The sequence below is a fragment of the Nipponia nippon genome, unplaced genomic scaffold, assembly GCF_047370975.1.
Source record: "Nipponia nippon isolate SJK-2023a ecotype South Korea unplaced genomic scaffold, ASM4737097v1 scaffold_23, whole genome shotgun sequence".
In the NCBI taxonomy this organism is placed as follows: Eukaryota; Metazoa; Chordata; class Aves; order Pelecaniformes; family Threskiornithidae; genus Nipponia; species Nipponia nippon.
The window spans coordinates 1,077,432-1,094,537 of NW_028262340.1; the positions used below are offsets into that span (position 1 = coordinate 1,077,432).

Here is a 17,106-nt window from a genome sequence, read left to right on the forward strand (position 1 = left end):
TGCCAAAACGGTCCTCACTTAGATGATGGGGGACTCTGCCTGGGGAGACGGGGATGGTGACAAGTGACTGTGAGCTGTCAGGGTGACGCTGAGCCCAGAGGAGCCAGTGCAACCTTTTGGTGTGCAGACAGGGAACAGTGTGTTGGGCTGGAGACATTCTACTGCCTTCGTGTTTGGCCATGGTAGCTACACTGAGATTAGAGGGTTCATGAACTTGTTGCATGACGTACACCATTTTCTATCAAGCAAAGGTATATTTAAGCACATAGAATTGCTACCAGGAATTAGCCTTGAAAACTATTACTGAGCATTACTATTAAAGAGCAGATTTTTCCCTAAGCACCGTTCTGGAGCAGAATTTAATACTGACAGTGTACATCAAAGGTTGGTCAGAAATTTTCCACTCAACTTGTATCAAATAAAAAATGGAGCTATCAGCTACACGAGACTGTTCCTCAAGTGACTGCTTGGCTTTTCAGCAAAAGTCCAGCCCTTCAAACTGCAAAATTTTCAGCTGAAAACGTTCATTCTTGAAATAAAAGTATGAAAATTTAGTCCCGCTGTGATGCACTTGGTTTGACACGATCGTGAGCATGAACATGGATATGAAGGAGGGGACAAACGCTGCTGCTGTTGGCCTGCCTGGGCCCCTTTGCCAGACTAAGGCTTCAGCATCAGCCCTTACGAGACACCGGAGGATCCAGCCCCGCGGTGCGCAGGGGCGCGTCCACCCCTCCTCATCCCTCCCTTTCCCAGGCAGCGTGGAGGCAGCTTTCCCTCCCTGCCGCAGCCCCGGGAAATGACTCGGGTGCCTGGCGAGTACCCTGGTGACCCAGGTCTCTCCTGGAAACCTGCTCTCTGAACAGGGCTGAAGAAAAACATTGTCTGGAATGGTTTTCCATCAGAAAACAGGGTTTTATTGAAATCAAGTCTTTCCCTGGGAACTTGTCAATTTTGCTGCCATTTTCTCCAGGAAGAAGTCTAGCAGAATCACATTGACTTTCTTGTTTCAGCAGTGTCAAAATGTTTATTCCGATCATGTCAAAACACCAAGCTCATTTCAGGAAAGTAAAAATATTTCATTTTGACTTTATCATTTCATTCGCTTAACTTCCACTTTATGTTCCGTGAAAGTATTTTTTAATATGCACCGCTTGAGATCCTTTTGCGCCGCGACATCCAGGCGCTCTGCGAGGAGACGGCGCTGGATCGTCACATGCGGCATTTCAAAGGCCCGAATTAGCATTCGGGTGAATTTTCATTTCACGGGACGTGCTGCACGTGTGGCTTTCCCTCTCAATGCAGAGCAGACGCCTTCAACGCTGCTGGGATTTTCTTGGTACTTCCCCCCCCGGGTCTCTGCGGACACCCATGGGAAACCTTGTCCCCCAGTTCCCGTTGGGACTAGGGGGCTGGTGGGGTGGCCTGAGGCGAGGGTGATGGGCTGCGGGGTGAGATGGGCACCTGGGAGGTCCTCCCCTCTCCTCGGCTGCCACTCGCCCTCCTCTCACCCGGCCAGACCGCAGTGCCAGAGGAGCGCCCTTGCAGCTGGGTACCCTCTGTTGCGACACTGAAAGCTGGATTTTTCCTTGGCGGCAAGACAAATTGGTCACAAATGCAGTCCTTGGAGCCTGCTGGTGTTTTTTTGCGTGGGCAGATATCCCCATCTGCCTTCTAGTGGGGCATTGCCCAGCGTGGTCCCTCCTCTGCTCCCGCGCTGGCTCCCACAGCTCCATCACCATCTGTGTGGCTCTGCTCTGGACCCTGGAGCTGCTGGGCATCCCCCCAGAAGGATGGTGAAGGAGATGGGGGCTTCAAAACAGCCCTCAGGTGTAAATCTGGGGGGGAAGAGGGCAGAGGGGGTCTGCATGGGATGTTGTGGGAATCATTCAGGTGGAAGAAAGATGGAGGTCCTGCTGGCCTGGTAGGACAGGAGGGGATGCCAGCACCGGGCAAGGACACCAAGCCTTGGCTCTGCCCAGAGCTGCAGGGGAGATGGTGGAGCAGGGGCTCAGGCTGCACCACCCTGCCTGGGATCCAGTTGGTGAGGAGATGCCTGGAAGCAGCAGCCCTCCTCCTCCTCCTTCTCCTCTTGTTCCTCCTCCTCATCCCACAACTGGCCACTCTCCCTTCGTCCCTCCTGTCCGTGGGTCTGCCCCTGCCCCAGCTCTGCCCAAGCTGCACTGTCCCAATTCCCCCATCAGAGGGAGGGTTTGCCCCGGGGAGCAGATGCTGTGGGGCTCAGCGTGGTGCACGCTGGAGGTCCTCCTGTGCAAATAATTCTGAGACCATTCAGACCAATTTTGCAGGTGACTTGCAGCAGCCAAGGTGCTGGAGCATCCACCAGTCCCCAGGCACCAGAGCATCCATCCACTGATGGTGGGCACAGATCTGGTGCTTTCTGGGGGACAGTGCTGGGACAGGGCAGCTGCAGCCCCCCTTGCTGCCACCCTCGCTTGCAAGGAGCAGCTCGCACGTGTGTGGCAGGACATACCAGAGCTCATCTTCCTCGCTCCATCCCCGTTTTCCCTTTCAGCCTCATTCTTCCCACCTTGGAGGTGTCGGTCACCTTACTGAAGCTGGACACATCTGTGCAAGGCACCCCTTCCCTCCCTCTCCCGAAGCATGAGCTTCACGTGATAAACGAAGGTATTGAGTGGCATCATCATTGTCAAGAGCAAACTGGCTCCTGCCCTGGAGCCCAGGGGCCAGAGGAGCCCCGTTTCCCAGCCGGCCGGGAAGAGGGGAGGAGAGCACCGCATCCCCATGGGGAACCTGGCAGGGAAAGGCCAGAGCAGGGAGTTGCCCCAGGCGATGGGAAGGATGTTGGAGATGTGTGCCCGGAGCCCGCAGCCCCAGCCATCACCCCCTTCGCTGCTGCCGCTGCTGCCCAACCGGGTTCTGCTCGTCCCCCCCAGACCCGCCACTGTGCTGCTCACCCCGGCCCCTGGAAAAACAGGGCTGGAGGAGCTAGTGAGAGGTGTGGGAGGGTTTTGACTAATAAAAATCTCTGAAATCCCAGCGCTTACCCCGCAGACCCCCCTGCTTCCCCAGGCGTGGCCATGCAGCGCCTGGCATCGGGGACGGGGCAGCTGGGAGCAGGGGCACCTGGGGTGGGAGGGAGAGGTGAGGCAGCTCGGTCTCCCCCAGCTCTGCTCCCGAGACTGCCTCTTACCATAAGGTGATGGATGAGCAGCAAGGCCTGCTGCTTAACGGGGACGGTGGCAGCGTGCAGCTGGCTTAATAGAGATGCTCCTGCCTGGTGCCAGGCGGTTAAGTGATAATTAACCAGGTGCTGGGGAAGGTGATGCTGGAAGCCAGCCCTGCGCCGCTGCTGCGGGGTGGAGGGCTGAGCCCTCACCTCTGTGCACCCCTGACATATGGGTGCCTTGGCTGGCACCCAGAAACGTGCTGCTCTGCACCCTCGGGGCCAAGCAAGGCAGCCAGGGATGAGACCCCGAGTAAGGCAGGGATGGGAGTACTGGGCAATTTTGGTTGCTTTTAGGTGCAAGGAGCCACGAAGCCATTCAACACCTGCCTGTCACCTTCACCACGAGCAGCCACCCTTGTCTGCAAGGGTAAATACTGCTTTACGGGTGGGGAAACTGAGGCACTAGGCAAGCAAGACCGGCGTGTTTCTGCAGCATTAGGTATTGATAAAGCACCTGGCAGCGCGGGCAGGGAGGTCTGAGTGCCACTGCCCAAGGGGTGAGGTGGCTCCAGGTGATTGCGGCCGCTGCGGTGGAGGAGGAGAAACGCCGCTGGAGAAATCGAGCAGCACCCATGGGAGCAGCACGGGAAGGGCTGTGCAGGCTGCGACCCTCCCGCTTGGCTCGGCACCAGGGAGCTGAGCCTGGGCTGGAAAAACAAGGCTGGAAAAGTGGGTGAGAAATGTGGGAGGGTTTTGACTAATAAAGGCAAGACAGGGAAGGAACATCGCTGGGCTCCAAGTGGGCAAAAGGCTCCGGAGAGAGGAGGGAACGATCCTGCTTCCAGGCCCTCAGGGGAGGGGAAAGAGACCGTGGGTGTAAGCTGTAACAAGGGAAATTTGGGATGGATCCCAGGAGAAATGCTGCGGGGACGAGGGAGGCACAGGGAGATGCGGAGGCCAGCTCCACCCTGGGGTCTGTAGGGTCAGGGGGGGTTTGGGGTCAGGTCCATCCCAAGGGTGGTCCCGCCTGGACCAGTTGAACCAATAGATGTGGGGCTTGGCCAGCAGGTCCCCGGCTGCGTGGCGGGGGGGTCGGGGGACGCAGCACCTCAGCCCCCGGCTGGGACGTGCCTCCAGGGACGGCCGGGGCACCTGCAGCCGCCGCGACCGCCCGCAGGTTGTGTGAAACAGAGCGCTTGTCGAGTCCCTCCCGTATATTGTATTATATTTATTGTATTATATTGTATTTATTATATTATATTTATTAGATTATATTATACTTTATTATATTACTAGAGCTGTCAGGCCAAGCACTTCAAGGCTGGCACCGGCAGCTCCATAGTTGCTTGGGTAACCTTAGCCCGTCCCCTCGGACAAGGAGTGGGACTGCAGGGAAAGAACCGCACGCGGCCCTGGCGCGAAAGATGCCGTTCCAGGCACAACCGGTGGCAGCGCGGGTGACAAAGGCCCAGAGCCACCCCGGGCGCTGGGTGTCCGCGTCCCCGGGGCCGGCGAGGCAGGGCGGGATGGGTCTGCGGTGGGGGCGGTTGTGGGGTGGGCAGGCACCGGGCCCGGGGGGGATGCAGGGGAGGGTGCCTGCGTGGGCGGTGGGTGGGGGACGGCGTCCCCAGTGGGTGCAGGGTGCGGGATGTGCGTGCGTGCACGCGGGCACGTCTGCACCCTCGTGGGTGCGAGGGGAGGTGGGGGTGCAGGGCAGCACCCCCGGTGCTGTGGGGCAGGAGGAACGGCGCCGGGCTGCCCGGAGCAGGGGGGGCTGCAGGCACCCGCCCCACCCCTGGGTGGGCTTCGCCAGTCTGACCTCATACCCGCGAGGTGACATCACCGGGGAGCCACCGGCCCCGCGGGAAGCCCCGGGCTGCTGGGGCGGCGGGGCGGGGTCTCGGGGGCGGGGCTTGAGCGGAGGGGGCGTGTCCTCCGGGCAGGGGGCGGGGCTGTGCGCATTGGGGGCGTGGCCCGCTGGCGGGGGTCTCCCCCGGCGGCGCCGGCGGAGGCGTGGCCGCGGTGGGCGAGGGGGCGCGGCCGGTAGTAAAGGGGCGTGTCCCCGGGCGGCGGCGGCGTTGCCCGGGGTGACGCGCGGATGCAGCCGGCACCCCTGACGTCACACGCGGGGAGGGTCCGCTCCCCCCCAATCCCCCCCTCTCCCGCCGGCGCCGCGCCAATAGGCGGGCGGGGGGGGCGTGTCCGCCGGGCACCTCCCGCCAATGAGGAGGCGGCGGCGGCTTCGGGGCAACAATGGGGGGCGCCCGGGGCGCACGTGGGGCCGCCGCCGCCGCCGGGGGTTCGCGTCCCGGGGCGGGGAGCGCGGCGCCGGGGTCGGGGCTTCTCCCTCCGCTCCGCTCCGCTCCGCTCCGCGCCGTCCCGCCCCGCCGCTGCCCCGCGCGGCGCCGGGGCACTCCCCTCCCCCGCCCTCCTCCCGCCCCTCCGGGCCCTCCCCCTGTGTCACGGCGGCGCCCGCATTCGGCGACGGGCACGGCGGAGGGAGAGAGGGAGGGAGGGAGGGAGCGAAGGACGGCAGGCAGGCACCGAGCGGCGGCCGCCCCAGCATGTGGCCCGCCCGCCCCGTGGCGGCAGCGCGGCGGCGGCGGCGGCGGCGGGCAGGTGCGCGGCCGCTGAAACGGAGCGGGGGGGCGTAGGGGCGGGAGCCGCCCGCCCCCCGCCGCCGCCGCCGCCGCCGCCGCCGCCGCCCTCGCCCCGGCGCTGTCAGGTGCGTGCCGCCCGCCAGCATGGCTCCGCCGCGCCGCCGGACTTAGCGCCGGGCCGCCCGCCGCGGCCCCGAGCCGCCCCGGGGAGGGGGGGGGGGGAGGCTGCGCGCCCGCCCCCCCCATCCACCCCGCTTCTCCCCGCCCAGGTGCCCCCGCCGCCCGGCTCCGGAGTCCGCCGGTCCCCGGTCGAGGATGCCGCCCGCCGTCGGTCGCTCCGCTTCATCTGTTGCTGCCTGACCGCGCCGCCAGCCCGGTGCAGCCTCCGCCGATGGATGCGGCAGCCCCCGCGCCCTGCCCGCCCGCAGCCGCCCCGCTGCCTATTGTGCCGGGAACGACTCCGGAGCTCCGCGGCTGGTAAAAAAAAAAAACAACAAAAAAGCAAAAAAAAAAAAACCAAACAACCAAACAAACCAAAAACCAACCCCCCCCACCCCGTCTCGCCCGGGGCCGGAGAGGCGACCGATGAATATGCAGCGTCCCCCCCGGCTCGTCTCTCCCGTTAGCCTCCCGTTCCCCGGCGCGGAGCCGGGCAGAGCCGCCTCCTCCTAGAGCTCCGCCGGACTTCGGGCTGCACCCCGCCAGGACCCGGGCGCACCGAGCGGCTCCTCCTTCCCTTCTCCCCCTCCAGCCGAGCTTGGAGCCCTTCTTCGCACTCCTCTCCCTCTCCTGTTTTGGGGTTTTGGTTTTTTTTTTTCCTTTTATTTTTGGGTGGAAACCGACCGTAACTCCGGGGAGGGGGTTGTTGGGGGGGGGGGGAGCGGCGGGGAGGGGACCATGGAAGAAAAGCTCCAGGCGCATCAGGTGGAGATCGACCCGGATTTCGAGCCGCAGAGCCGGCCCCGGTCCTGCACTTGGCCTCTCCCCCACCCCGACTTCGCGGCGGAGGAGGAGGATGGAGGCGCGGCGGGGGGACCCCCGGCGCTGGCGGCCGGCGGCGGGGAGGGAACCGAGAACGCGGCGGCCCCGGCGGAGCGCAGAGCCACCGCCGCCGCCTCCCTGCCGCCCCCCGGGGCGGACGTCGGGCAGCTCCGCAAGGCCAAGACCTCCCGGAGGAACGCCTGGGGTAACCTCTCCTACGCCGACCTCATCACCAAAGCCATCGAGAGCTCGCCGGAGAAGCGCCTCACCCTCTCGCAGATCTACGACTGGATGGTGCGATACGTCCCCTACTTTAAGGATAAAGGAGACAGCAACAGCTCCGCTGGCTGGAAGGTACCTGACCCCCCCTGACCCGAACCCCAGCGCAACTTTCCCCCCTGCTCCCGAAGGCGAACCGGACTCTGGATGCTTCCCCTGGGGCAGCCGGTGCTTGCCCCCGGCTGTGGGGCTGGGGGGATCCCCGCTTTCCTCGTGGTTGGGGGGATAAGGGCACGGTCAAGTTTTGGGGAAAGCCGGTGTCTTGCGCCGTTGCGCCTTGGAGCCGGGGTGAGCTTGTCCCCGGTTCACCCTTCGGCCTCGGGCCGGGTTGCACAGCAGAGCCGTGCCGCCATCCTCCCCGGGAGGTCAGGGCGAGGGGGATGGCGGCGGGGAGGGTGGTCGCGGCCGGCTCTCCCGCTGGCCTGCGAGCACTGGGGTACGGTGAATGACAGTCCCGCCGCCCCGGCTCTGCCTGTCCCTGTCTGCGGGCACCCCAGCCGTGCCAGGTCCCTGAGTGCCGGCGGTGTGCCTGGGAGGACAGCCGGAGGGAGGGCTGTCCCCAAACAGGTGTCTCTGGGCTGGCTTTTACCCAGTTCTGGGTAAAAAAATGCACTTTTACCCAGTGCGTCTCCCGCGTCTCAGCCCCCGCCTTCCCCGGGGCCGTGTCCCCTTCCCGGGGGGCCACGCAGGCGGTGTTCGGCCCCCACGGCTCCATGCTGGCTTTCCCCAGCTCCGCTCCCGGCTGGCACCATGGGCTTGTTAGAAATGCCAGGCACGGGCAGCAATCCCCCTCTCGCTCGGTGCCAGCTGGGGCTGCATCGCACCGGCCATCCCAGCACCGGGCGAGGGCATGGAGTGTGCCGGGTCCTGGGGGGTCACACCAGCCCCTGTCCCTCCAGCTGGCACTCGCCAGGCTCCACGCTGGGAAGGGGGAAGAGATTGCCTGTGTCCAGATGGTGTCAGTAAAAAGGAGACGGTTTCTCTTAAGCCCTCCCCTAAGCCCTGTCACCTCCAGTGTGATTAGTGTGTAACGAGGCTTCGGGGGGCTCTAATACCAGCCTGCGGTCTTGGCACGGCGTGCCCTGGCTCCGTCAGAGGTGGCCAGACCCGTCCTTCTTGGTTGCAAACAGTGCTCTTTTGGGGCAGGGAGGCCGGATTCTGTCTGTGGCACCTGCGGCCGGGCGGTGGGAGCTGGTGTTGCGTGGAGGCCGGGCATCGTCTCTGCCTTGCCCCGCTCGTGGCGGGTGGGCAGGGGCAGGCGGTGTCCCCCCAGTGTGGAGATTCACCAGGGGAGGGTGTGGGGGGCTACAGAGGTGGTGGGTGTGTGGGGCCTCTCAAACCTCTGCCTGGGGCGAGACCCGCGTGGCCTTGGGCGCTCGCTGGGGGATCAGGGTCTCCCCAAGGCTCGCGCCCGTTGGGGACAGTGGGGGGCATGCACTGATGGGGTCTGGGGACACAGTGGGGATGTTTGTTGGGGCTCTGGACCGGTGACCGGGAGGGCTGGGATGAGGAGCGAAGGGATTCCCGGGCAGCTGTGTGTGTCACAGGGGTGTGGGATGCTTGGGGACCCCCCTGGCCGGGTGTCCCCGAAGGGCAGCCCAGGGGAACGAGGGCGAGGGGACGGAGCCGTGAGGAAGTTTGTGTGCCCAGCCACAGCCAGGCGGGAGCGGGGCAGGGGGATGCTCGTGTCCCCCGGTGCTGGCATGTGAGCCAAAGCCATCGAGCAGAACCCTCCCCGGGTGGGATGGACCCCGGCCAGGGATGGCGGGGCCAGCAACCGTCCTTGTCACGGGTGAGTGCTGGGGTTTGAGCCACCTGCAGCTTGCACAGGACGGAGGAGTGACCCCTGTCCTCTCTGGGCGTGCCAGGGCTTGCACAGGGGACAGTGGCAACGCATGGGTGTGTCTGTGTGGGTGTGCAAGGTGGCACAGGCTTCCCGTCCTGCCTACGCCGGCACTGGCTTTGGCCCCTGGGCGAGGACAGACTGTGACAGCGGCGTTGCCTGCCCGCATCAGCCCTGGCAGAGGCGACCCTCGAGGGCATCCTCTCGGGAAAGCAGGAGTGGCCTTTCCCGGCGTCAGCTGTCACCCGAGGGGTCCCCGAGGTGTCCCAGAGGCACGGGAGGGCCAACACCTTCTCCCGGCGAAGCCTCCACCAGGGAGCGTGTGGGAGCATCGCGGGTTGTTCAGCCCCGTCCCTTGCCCCCCACGCCCTTCCTGGTGTCCCTTGTCCCTTGGGGTAGGGATGGTGCCTGGCCTGTGTCCCCGTACCAGCACGGCCCAGGGTGCTACCAATGGAGCCCCGTCACCCAGCGTGGGGTTTGGTGGCTTTCTCGAGGGGCCTGCGTCCCCGGAGGCTTCGTGGTGCTCGATGTGCCGGGGGAGAGGGACAGGCTCAGGGTCCAGCTGCTGTTGGGCATGATGGGGCATTTGCAGGGGCTGCTGGCTCGGGTGCGCTCACCCTGGGATGGGATGTTCTCCAGCTTCCTGGCCCATCTCCGGGTCGGAGCGGCTCTGCCGTGACTCTGCCTATCTTACCCTGGGCTGCGGGCAGATGGCTCTGCTGCCCGGGCTGCACCGCTGCTGCCTGCTCCCTCCCGGCAGCCCCCCTTGCCCCCGCCTTGCCACTGTGGCTTAAACCTCCCAGCCAGCCCAGCGCTTGGCCGGTCGCAGGGCAGATGGGAGGGCTGAGGGTGAAACGCCCTGCCTGCTCTGCCTGCACACCGGGCAGGGCAGGGTACCCTGGGGCCTGTCCTGATGCTGCAGGTGCCCGATCCCCAGCTGGGGCAGGCGGTGCGAGGGCTGGCAACGGCCCGGGGAGAGACGCGGTGTGCAGAAACCCCCTTTGCTTGGCAGTCTCATCGGACACCAGTGTGCCAGGGGTTAAACACCTTCCCCACAGCCCCATGTCCATCCTGGCTGTCCCCTGCCCCGGACCCCCTGGTGACCCCACGCGTCCCTCCCCGGGGCAGGCTGGCAGCTCCTGGTGCAACAGGATCAGCCGGAGCGCTGGGCAGTCAATTTTGTAGTAACGAGCTGCTGGCGGCTTATTAAAGAGCCCCTGGAGATGCCACGTCCCTCCTGCCCCAGGCCTGGGAGAAGCATGGCGGATTTAAAGCGTTTCATTACCCAGCACAGCGGTGTCGGAGGGGGGCCTCGGGTAATGGGCTACTCCTTTAATTAGCTACTTCGCAGCCTCCCAGTGCTGGGGAAAGTGGGACAGCAGAGGACTGGGAGCCCGGCCGAGGGCACGGCATCCCCACGGGGCACTGGCTGCGCTGCTGCTGGTCAGGCAGGACTTCTCCAACCCCCCTGCCCTGCTCCAGCATTGAGGGGGCTTTCCCAGCAGGACCCCTTCCTGCATCCAGCCGCCGTGGGGATGCCGCACCTGCGCCTGGCCGTGGTGTGCGATGTGTCCGTCGGGGATGTGTTTCCCCAGGCTGGTTAGTTATCTCTCGGAGGGGAAGGATGCAGGCACGGGGTGCATTTTTGGGTCAGGTCTCTCCTTCCCCGCCAAGCTGTGGATTGCATTACATGGTTTTATAGGAAGGTAAACTGAGGCACAGTATCTACACGCCGTGGCTGTGCTCAGCATCGGGACCAGGACCCAGCCCTGTCTAACGGGGAGGGGGGGATGCTCTGGCCGCTGCCCCCTGGGCTGTGCCTTCCCGGAGGTCCCCATGCTGCAGCGGGCTGGCCCGGCGCGTTGGGCTCGTGCACTGGGAGCTGCTGCTGCTTCCCGATGCAGGGCAGCAGGCGCCCGTTGACTGACAGTTCTGCTTAATTAGGGAGTTGTTATTTTATCAATTCCAAAGCGCTTGAAGTTTTCTGCTCCAGCTCACGCTTTCCACTTGTTAATGGGAAACCAACACCCTCCGTCAAAAAGGCAGCGGCACTGATGCATTTTAAAGGTTTCTGCTTGCTCCGGTTTGACATCCAAAATATAACAATCAAGCAATCAGCTGGTGGATGCCTGTTTGATGCAGCTCTGACAGCACTGAAAACCTTAATTTCTCAGCCCTCCCCTACACCTCCTCCTCCTTTATATCCCTGGGTCGGCAGCGTGGCGGCTGCTGCCGGTGTGGGGGACTGGGGCTGCAGGGTCCTGCTGGGCCACGGGAGCCCTGCGTGCTTGGGGCGGGGGGCAGCCATGCAGAGACACCCCCCCATCCACCCAAGTGCCACCTTCCCCTTGCAGGGTGGGATGGAAATGAATTAGGGAGAAAAAGGTCTGGAAAGGGTATTTGGGTGGGAGCATGGTCTGAGTGCCCCGTGCTGCCTGGGGTCAGGGTGTACTGGGGTGCTTCACCTCCTCGGTGGGCATGGAGACCCCCGAGGGACGTCCCCATCTCTGTGCTAGTGAAGGAAGGCAGAGCCATGGCCTTGGCCCAGAGCACAACCCCACCAGGCACTGTATGGATGTGGCAAGAGCATCCTTCGGGGGAGCTGCTCCTGGCTCTGCGTGCGGTGTCGCTGATGCCACCCCCTGCCTGAGCCCCTGCCCTTCCCCTCCTGGATGGGGGCTAGTGCATCTGCCTGGGACGTTGCCCTGTGCGGCTGGAGAGGCTCAAAACCAGCGCCTGGGACTGGTGGGGATGACTTTCCCCTTGCAGAGGGCAGCTTGGGTGCTGGTGAGAGAGCCGATGGTGCCATGGGGGGGTGGCACAGCGGCAAAAGGGGGGGCTATGGGGACGATGGGGTGACATGGCTCTGGGGGCACACAGCGGGCTCGCTCCCATTTGCACTGGGATTAGCAGCGTGCGTGCCACCCGCCCCGGGGGCTCGGTGGAGGGCACTGGGCTGAGTGTGGGGGCTGCCCGGTCAGGGCTGCCGTGGGGCGGTTTGGCTCAGCTCAGCTCACGTATCCCCATCCTCTCCATATATGGAGATTTTTCCAGCAGCACGGAGAGCCCGCTGCTCCCCAGAGAGCTGCCCGTGGCTGGGAGCAGAGCGGCTGGCAGAGCCCAGCCGACCCGGGACTGGAAGGAGCTCCTTCACCTCAGGGAAGGGGTCTTCATCACCCACCCTCTGCTGCATCCCCCAAAGAGCCCCCGGATAAGCCTCCCTGGCTCTCCGATCCCCACAGGTGCAGTGGCCCCTGGGGTCCCCCCAGTGCAAGGGGACCCCTCCACCCTTTCCTGCGGTACAGGTGGGGTCCCCCCGGGATGCTGGGCTGGGGTACCCGACCCTTCGGCATCCTTGGGCTGGAGTGGGGGACTCCTCGCCTGTCCCCAACTTCACGCAGGGATGGGGGAGCCTGCTCGCTTCCCCCCAAGCTGCCACGATATGCTCTGGTGCCGCCGGTGGCATGGCTCTGAGGAATTCCCCGGGCTCCTCTCCTCCTTCCTGCCTCATTTTTCTCTCTCCTTTTGGAGGTTTTCATCTTCCTTCTAATTTCGCCCCCCCCCCCCCCCGCCCTTCTTCTGGAATCGCTTTTCATGCGGTGCTAACTGCTGAAGTAACACAAACCTGCTAAATGGTCCGGCTTTATGATAGCATAAAAATGATACTACAGCAGTGAGTGGGGCTTTATTAAACCCAAGGGAAAGGCTCCAAATGAACAGCTTGCTCTGCTCTTAGCTTCCCCACCGCACCCCTCCCCTTTATTTTTAATAACCGCTGGAATATAAACTACAGTTAAGATCCTGCGGACTAGAAGACTGCTTGCAGCCCGGTGTTATCTCTGTCCGTCCCCGTGCACGGGTCTCTGTGCACATCCCTCCCTCTCGCTTGCCCGGTGCTGTGATGGGAGGACCAGCATCCTAGGCTGGGAAATGAATTTCCTGGTGTTTGTACTTGGAAAGCCTTGCAAATATTTTGCAGGGATGCTATGCCCACAGTGGGTTGGCCAGGCGGGATGTGGGAGCGAGCTGGAGCTCCTTGGCCTGGCTTCCCATCCCGGTGGGATCCTCACTGGGATGCTGCTGGCAGCGGGAGGTCCCCTGGAGCAGGGTTGGACCCCAGCCACCACCGTGTCCTCGCAGAGGGAGCGTGCAGGAAGGGGATGAATCTCCCTTCCTCACTGACGCAGTGGGGTCCAGGCACAGTCGCACCCCCAGCCCCAGGCTGCCCCCTCCATCCCTGGGGTCCACCCCAAGCCATGGTGTCCCCGTGCCCGTGGGGGTGCTCTGGAGGTGGGTATGGGGTCTCCCCCTTGCCACCCCGCTGCACCCCGGCCCTGCCTGTGGGGAGGCAGCTGCCTTCCCCCCTGCCCTCCCACACCCACTGGCGGTGGGCTTGCTTCTCCGCGATCGCATTACTTTTAATTAGCCCGACACTTCCCGTCGGCTCCTCTCTCCTGCTGAAGGTGCCTGATTAGTGCCGAGGTGAAAGGCACTTTGGGTTACGGAAGGACACGCGGAGAGGCTCGCCTGTCTGCCGCTGAAGCTCATTTTGGACAGCATCTGTTCATTATTATGTGGTGCCTTGGCCAGGCGCCAGCCAGGAGAACTGAAAGCCCCGGCACAAAGCTTGCTTTCACCCGCTGCAGGGAGGAGGAGGAGGAGGAGGAGGCAGGCGGTGCTGGGAGGGGGTGCAGGGACCCCCAAAGCGGGCTGGTCCTCTCCCTTCCCGCCCAGTGGGGATGCTCCAGCATCATGGAGCACCCTGAGCTGTCGGGGGCTACAGTTCTGGCCGTGGGGTGGCCAGCCCCCCGGGACCACTGCTGTCCTGTCGGGTGGGGGGCAGCAGTGGGGGGCTGCCTTAGAGGGGTAAGCGGCAGGATGGGGTGATGTTGGGATCCAGGATGGGGTGATGTTGGGATCCACGTGGCTGGTTCCTACTTTTTCAGGAGGGGCTCTTCCTTCCCCTCCCCAGCACAGGGGCTGTGCACTGTGCCGGGGCTCGGCAGCAGGGAGGCTCCCAGGCTTTGCTGGCCGCTGGCCTTCTGGGAGTGGGTGCCGGCATTGATGGCACGTTGTACCCACCGAGGCAGGGACGCAGCAGTGATGCAGCCTGGCTCACTGCTCCCCCGGGGCCTGCGGGACAGAGGAGGTTTCCCAAACAGCCCTGGGTGCTGGCAACGGGGGCACGTGGGGGGATGGATCTGCCACCTGGATACCCTGGCACGGGCAGACCCTTGCCTGCGCCTGCCCGCGATGCTGGGCAGAACACGGGAAGCTGCAGGCAGCAATGCCGCAGGGCATCCACTGCCTGTGCGCGCACGTCTGAATTTGCACGTTCCCTCGCACGCCTGTGTGTGCGCATTTGGGGCGCGGCGCGTGCACACGCGGTGCACGTGTGCCGGCTTTGCCACGTGCGCTCCCATGTGCGCTCGCACCCACGCGCTGCAGTCAGATGCGCATGGGGGGTGCAAGGGCAGCGCGGGGAAGGACCCTTGAGCGCTCTGGGGATCGTGGGCTGGTGGCAGCGTACCCCTGTCTGTCCTTGGGGACCAGGGGGGACAACATGGCCTTGCTGTGGGGTGGTGGGTGCCGCAGGGGCTGGGTGCTTTTGAAGACGCAGCTGTGGCTTGGTGGGTGGGTCGCCGAGCAGCCACCTTTGATTTACTGGGAAGGGGAAAAAAAAAACCCAAAACCCAAAAAACCAAAGAAAAAAAGCCAACCCCAAGAAAGAGAAGAAAGGCAAGGGTTGTTCGGAGCCGCCTGCCACCTGGCGCAGTGCCAGCCTGGGGACGCTCCGGAGCAGACATGCCAAGCTGTAATTGCAGACAGGCTCATTTCAAGAGACGAGACGGTTATTTTTAACTCGCGTTAAGGTAATGCACTGATCTCCTGCCTGCTGGTTCAAAAGTTCAACCGCCCCCCTGCCCCAAACCCCCCTTTGCTCGCCCACCCCATGCCGGTACCCCCCGGCCGGGCTCTGGGTGCCCTCTGGAAGGCACATCCCCGGCCCCACAGCCCCGCGGTCGGGCAGCCTGGCGCTGCCAGACACCCTCGCCCTCCCTGGGGCAGCCTTTGTGTCTCCCAGGGAGCCTGGCTCTTCTCCTGTGGGATTGGGAGGAGGCTGCGGCTGGGGCCAGCCCTGGGGTACAGAGGAGATGGGCGTTTGCGGGGCTGTGCCAGCTCCGTGCCCAGCCTTGGCGCTGCCTAGGTCCCTGAGGGACGGTGTCGGGGATGGGTGCTGCGTGCCGAGGTGCCAGACCCTGCTTGGAGTTCCACTGTGAAAGCCTTACGATGCCGTGAGTGGTGGCACTGCTCGCTCTCTGCGGTCCCCAAGCACTTTCCAGTCACAGTCCCATATGCCGGTGGCCATGCCGCCCCGGGGGCTGCTGGCATCTCCTCCAGCAGCCAGGCTGGCCGGGACAGCAGGGTGGTGCAGGGATGGTGGGATGCGGGTTTCCCCCTCCTTGGGCTTGCTGGGCATCCCTGCGGTGGAAGGCTGAGCCTCTGGGCCACCCATCTGGTTGGGCTGGCTGCTGAGCCCAATGCTCCCAGTGCCGCTTGTGGGTCCCTGCCGAGGACCATGCAGCCACCTTGGCCCTGGCTGTTGGCAGCAGGAGAGCCCAAAAGCCAGATGCAGGGGTATTTCAACTTTTTTATTTCCTTAAAACAGACTGCAAAGTGCCAGGAGAGCCTGTCTCTGGGTGCCCTCTGCTCCTGGGGGAGCAGCTTTGCTCCCCTTGGCTGGGGAGATGGGATGTCACCAGCCACGCGGGACCCAAGTGGTGCCAAGCCGGGGAGTGTGGGGACAAGCCTGGCACCTGTTCCCTGACCCTCTGCCCAAACCATCCAAAGCGAAAGCGGAGCAGAAACACTCCAAAACACATCAGGTTGGGACCTGTAACAGCTGTAATTAATCCTTTGCCCCCCCAGTCAGCCTCCCCCAGGAGCTCAAGCCACTTGGAGCTGCCAGGAACGAAGCCCCAGGGCGCTCCTGAGCAGGAGCAGTGTGTCCATCCCCCTGTCCCCAAATGCCCTCTCGCCCTGGTTCGTGGCGTCAGCAGTTTGCTAGACAGCCGGGAACTCCCTGTGCGGCTGAGACGTCTTTTGTCCTCAGCCGTTGCATGGCCGGGACTGCCAGCTGCAGGTGCTTCGCTGCTCCCTGTTCCCGCTGCCGTGGTTCGGCATTTCCCTCCCATTGGATGTGGCTGGTTTTGTCCGGAGCGCTGAGGGTTGGGGTTTGGGGGGGACCGAGGGGAGCTGAGACCCACTGGCCACATTTCATGGCATTCTGCCGCTCGCCCAGGCTCGTTTCTGGCCCCCGTGGCAGCGCGTCGTCTGCCGGAGCTGATAAATCAGGGGGAATAGCCTGGCTGCGTCGGTGGTGAATTGTGGGGCCATTATCTGTAATGAGTTCAACAAGGATGGCATGGCGCGAGCCGTGGGGGGAACCTTACTGGGATTATTCCTGGTCTGTGACCCTGGCAAAGCAGGGGGCATCTCCTAGCCCAGTGGGGTGGGGGTTTACGTGGCCACGTGCTTTGCTGCTCCGCCTGCGCGGACCTGTGCGATGGGAAGGGCTGCCCGCCGTCCCCTCTGCACATGGTGACGGGGAGCGGAGGGGGCCTGGGGGCCGTGTGGGTACCATCGGCCACATCCCGGCATCCACCGATGCTGGGAGCGAGTGCAGCATCAGTGTGCGCTGATGTTTCGAGCATCCCTGGAGCCTGCCCAGGCTCTCGGATGTGTTTGGTAGCGTGGGGCTGGAAACGCCCGGTGCAACCCCTGGCGATAGGAGAGGTGGGGAGACTGCGATGGGGACAGTGCTTGGGACAGTGCTTGCTTGGGACCACGCTGGTGACCTCCTTTAGCAGTGGGTCCGCTGGCTCCTTCCCTCTGTGAGCGCAGGGCACCGGGACCCATCCCGTCCTGCTGCTGAGAGCCGATGGCTGCGGGGAGCGGGTTTAAGCAGGATGAAGAAGGGCAAGTCCCCAGCTCTGCCACGCCACGCTGCCGGGTTCAGGCAGCCAGGACGCCTGCCATCACCTCCTGCCTGCAACTTGCCTGGCCGGCAGCCGGCCCTCGTGCCCTCCCTGCCCCAGGTGGAGGGCGCGTGCGGAGATGCAGGGAAGGAATTAACAAGATTGCGGAGCGACAGGCTCATAAATTTCATCTTTTTTTTTGAGACTGTCAAACCTATGCCTGTCCCAGGGATGTAAGACAGCATTTTATTGCTGCCTGCTTGATGGTTGTTC

The 17,106-nt window shown here is 63.9% G+C and overlaps 1 protein-coding gene across 2 annotated transcripts in view; it reads left to right on the forward strand.

Moving 5' to 3' along the window:
- The first annotated feature begins 5,833 nt into the window (after positions 1–5,833).
- The window catches only part of FOXO6 (forkhead box O6), a 39,535-nt gene continuing 28,262 nt past the window's right edge, over positions 5,834–17,106 (forward strand). The window contains exons 1-3 of one of the 2 annotated variants that reach the window (XM_087761035.1): positions 5,834–5,876; positions 6,021–6,228; positions 6,378–7,086. In XM_087761035.1, the coding sequence (XP_087617161.1) occupies positions 6,649–7,086 (438 nt within the window). In that variant the 5' untranslated portion in view covers positions 5,834–5,876; positions 6,021–6,228; positions 6,378–6,648. Of the gene's footprint in view, positions 5,877–6,020; positions 7,087–17,106 lie in introns of both variants that reach the window. The other variant, XM_087761034.1, reaches the window with a different exon arrangement.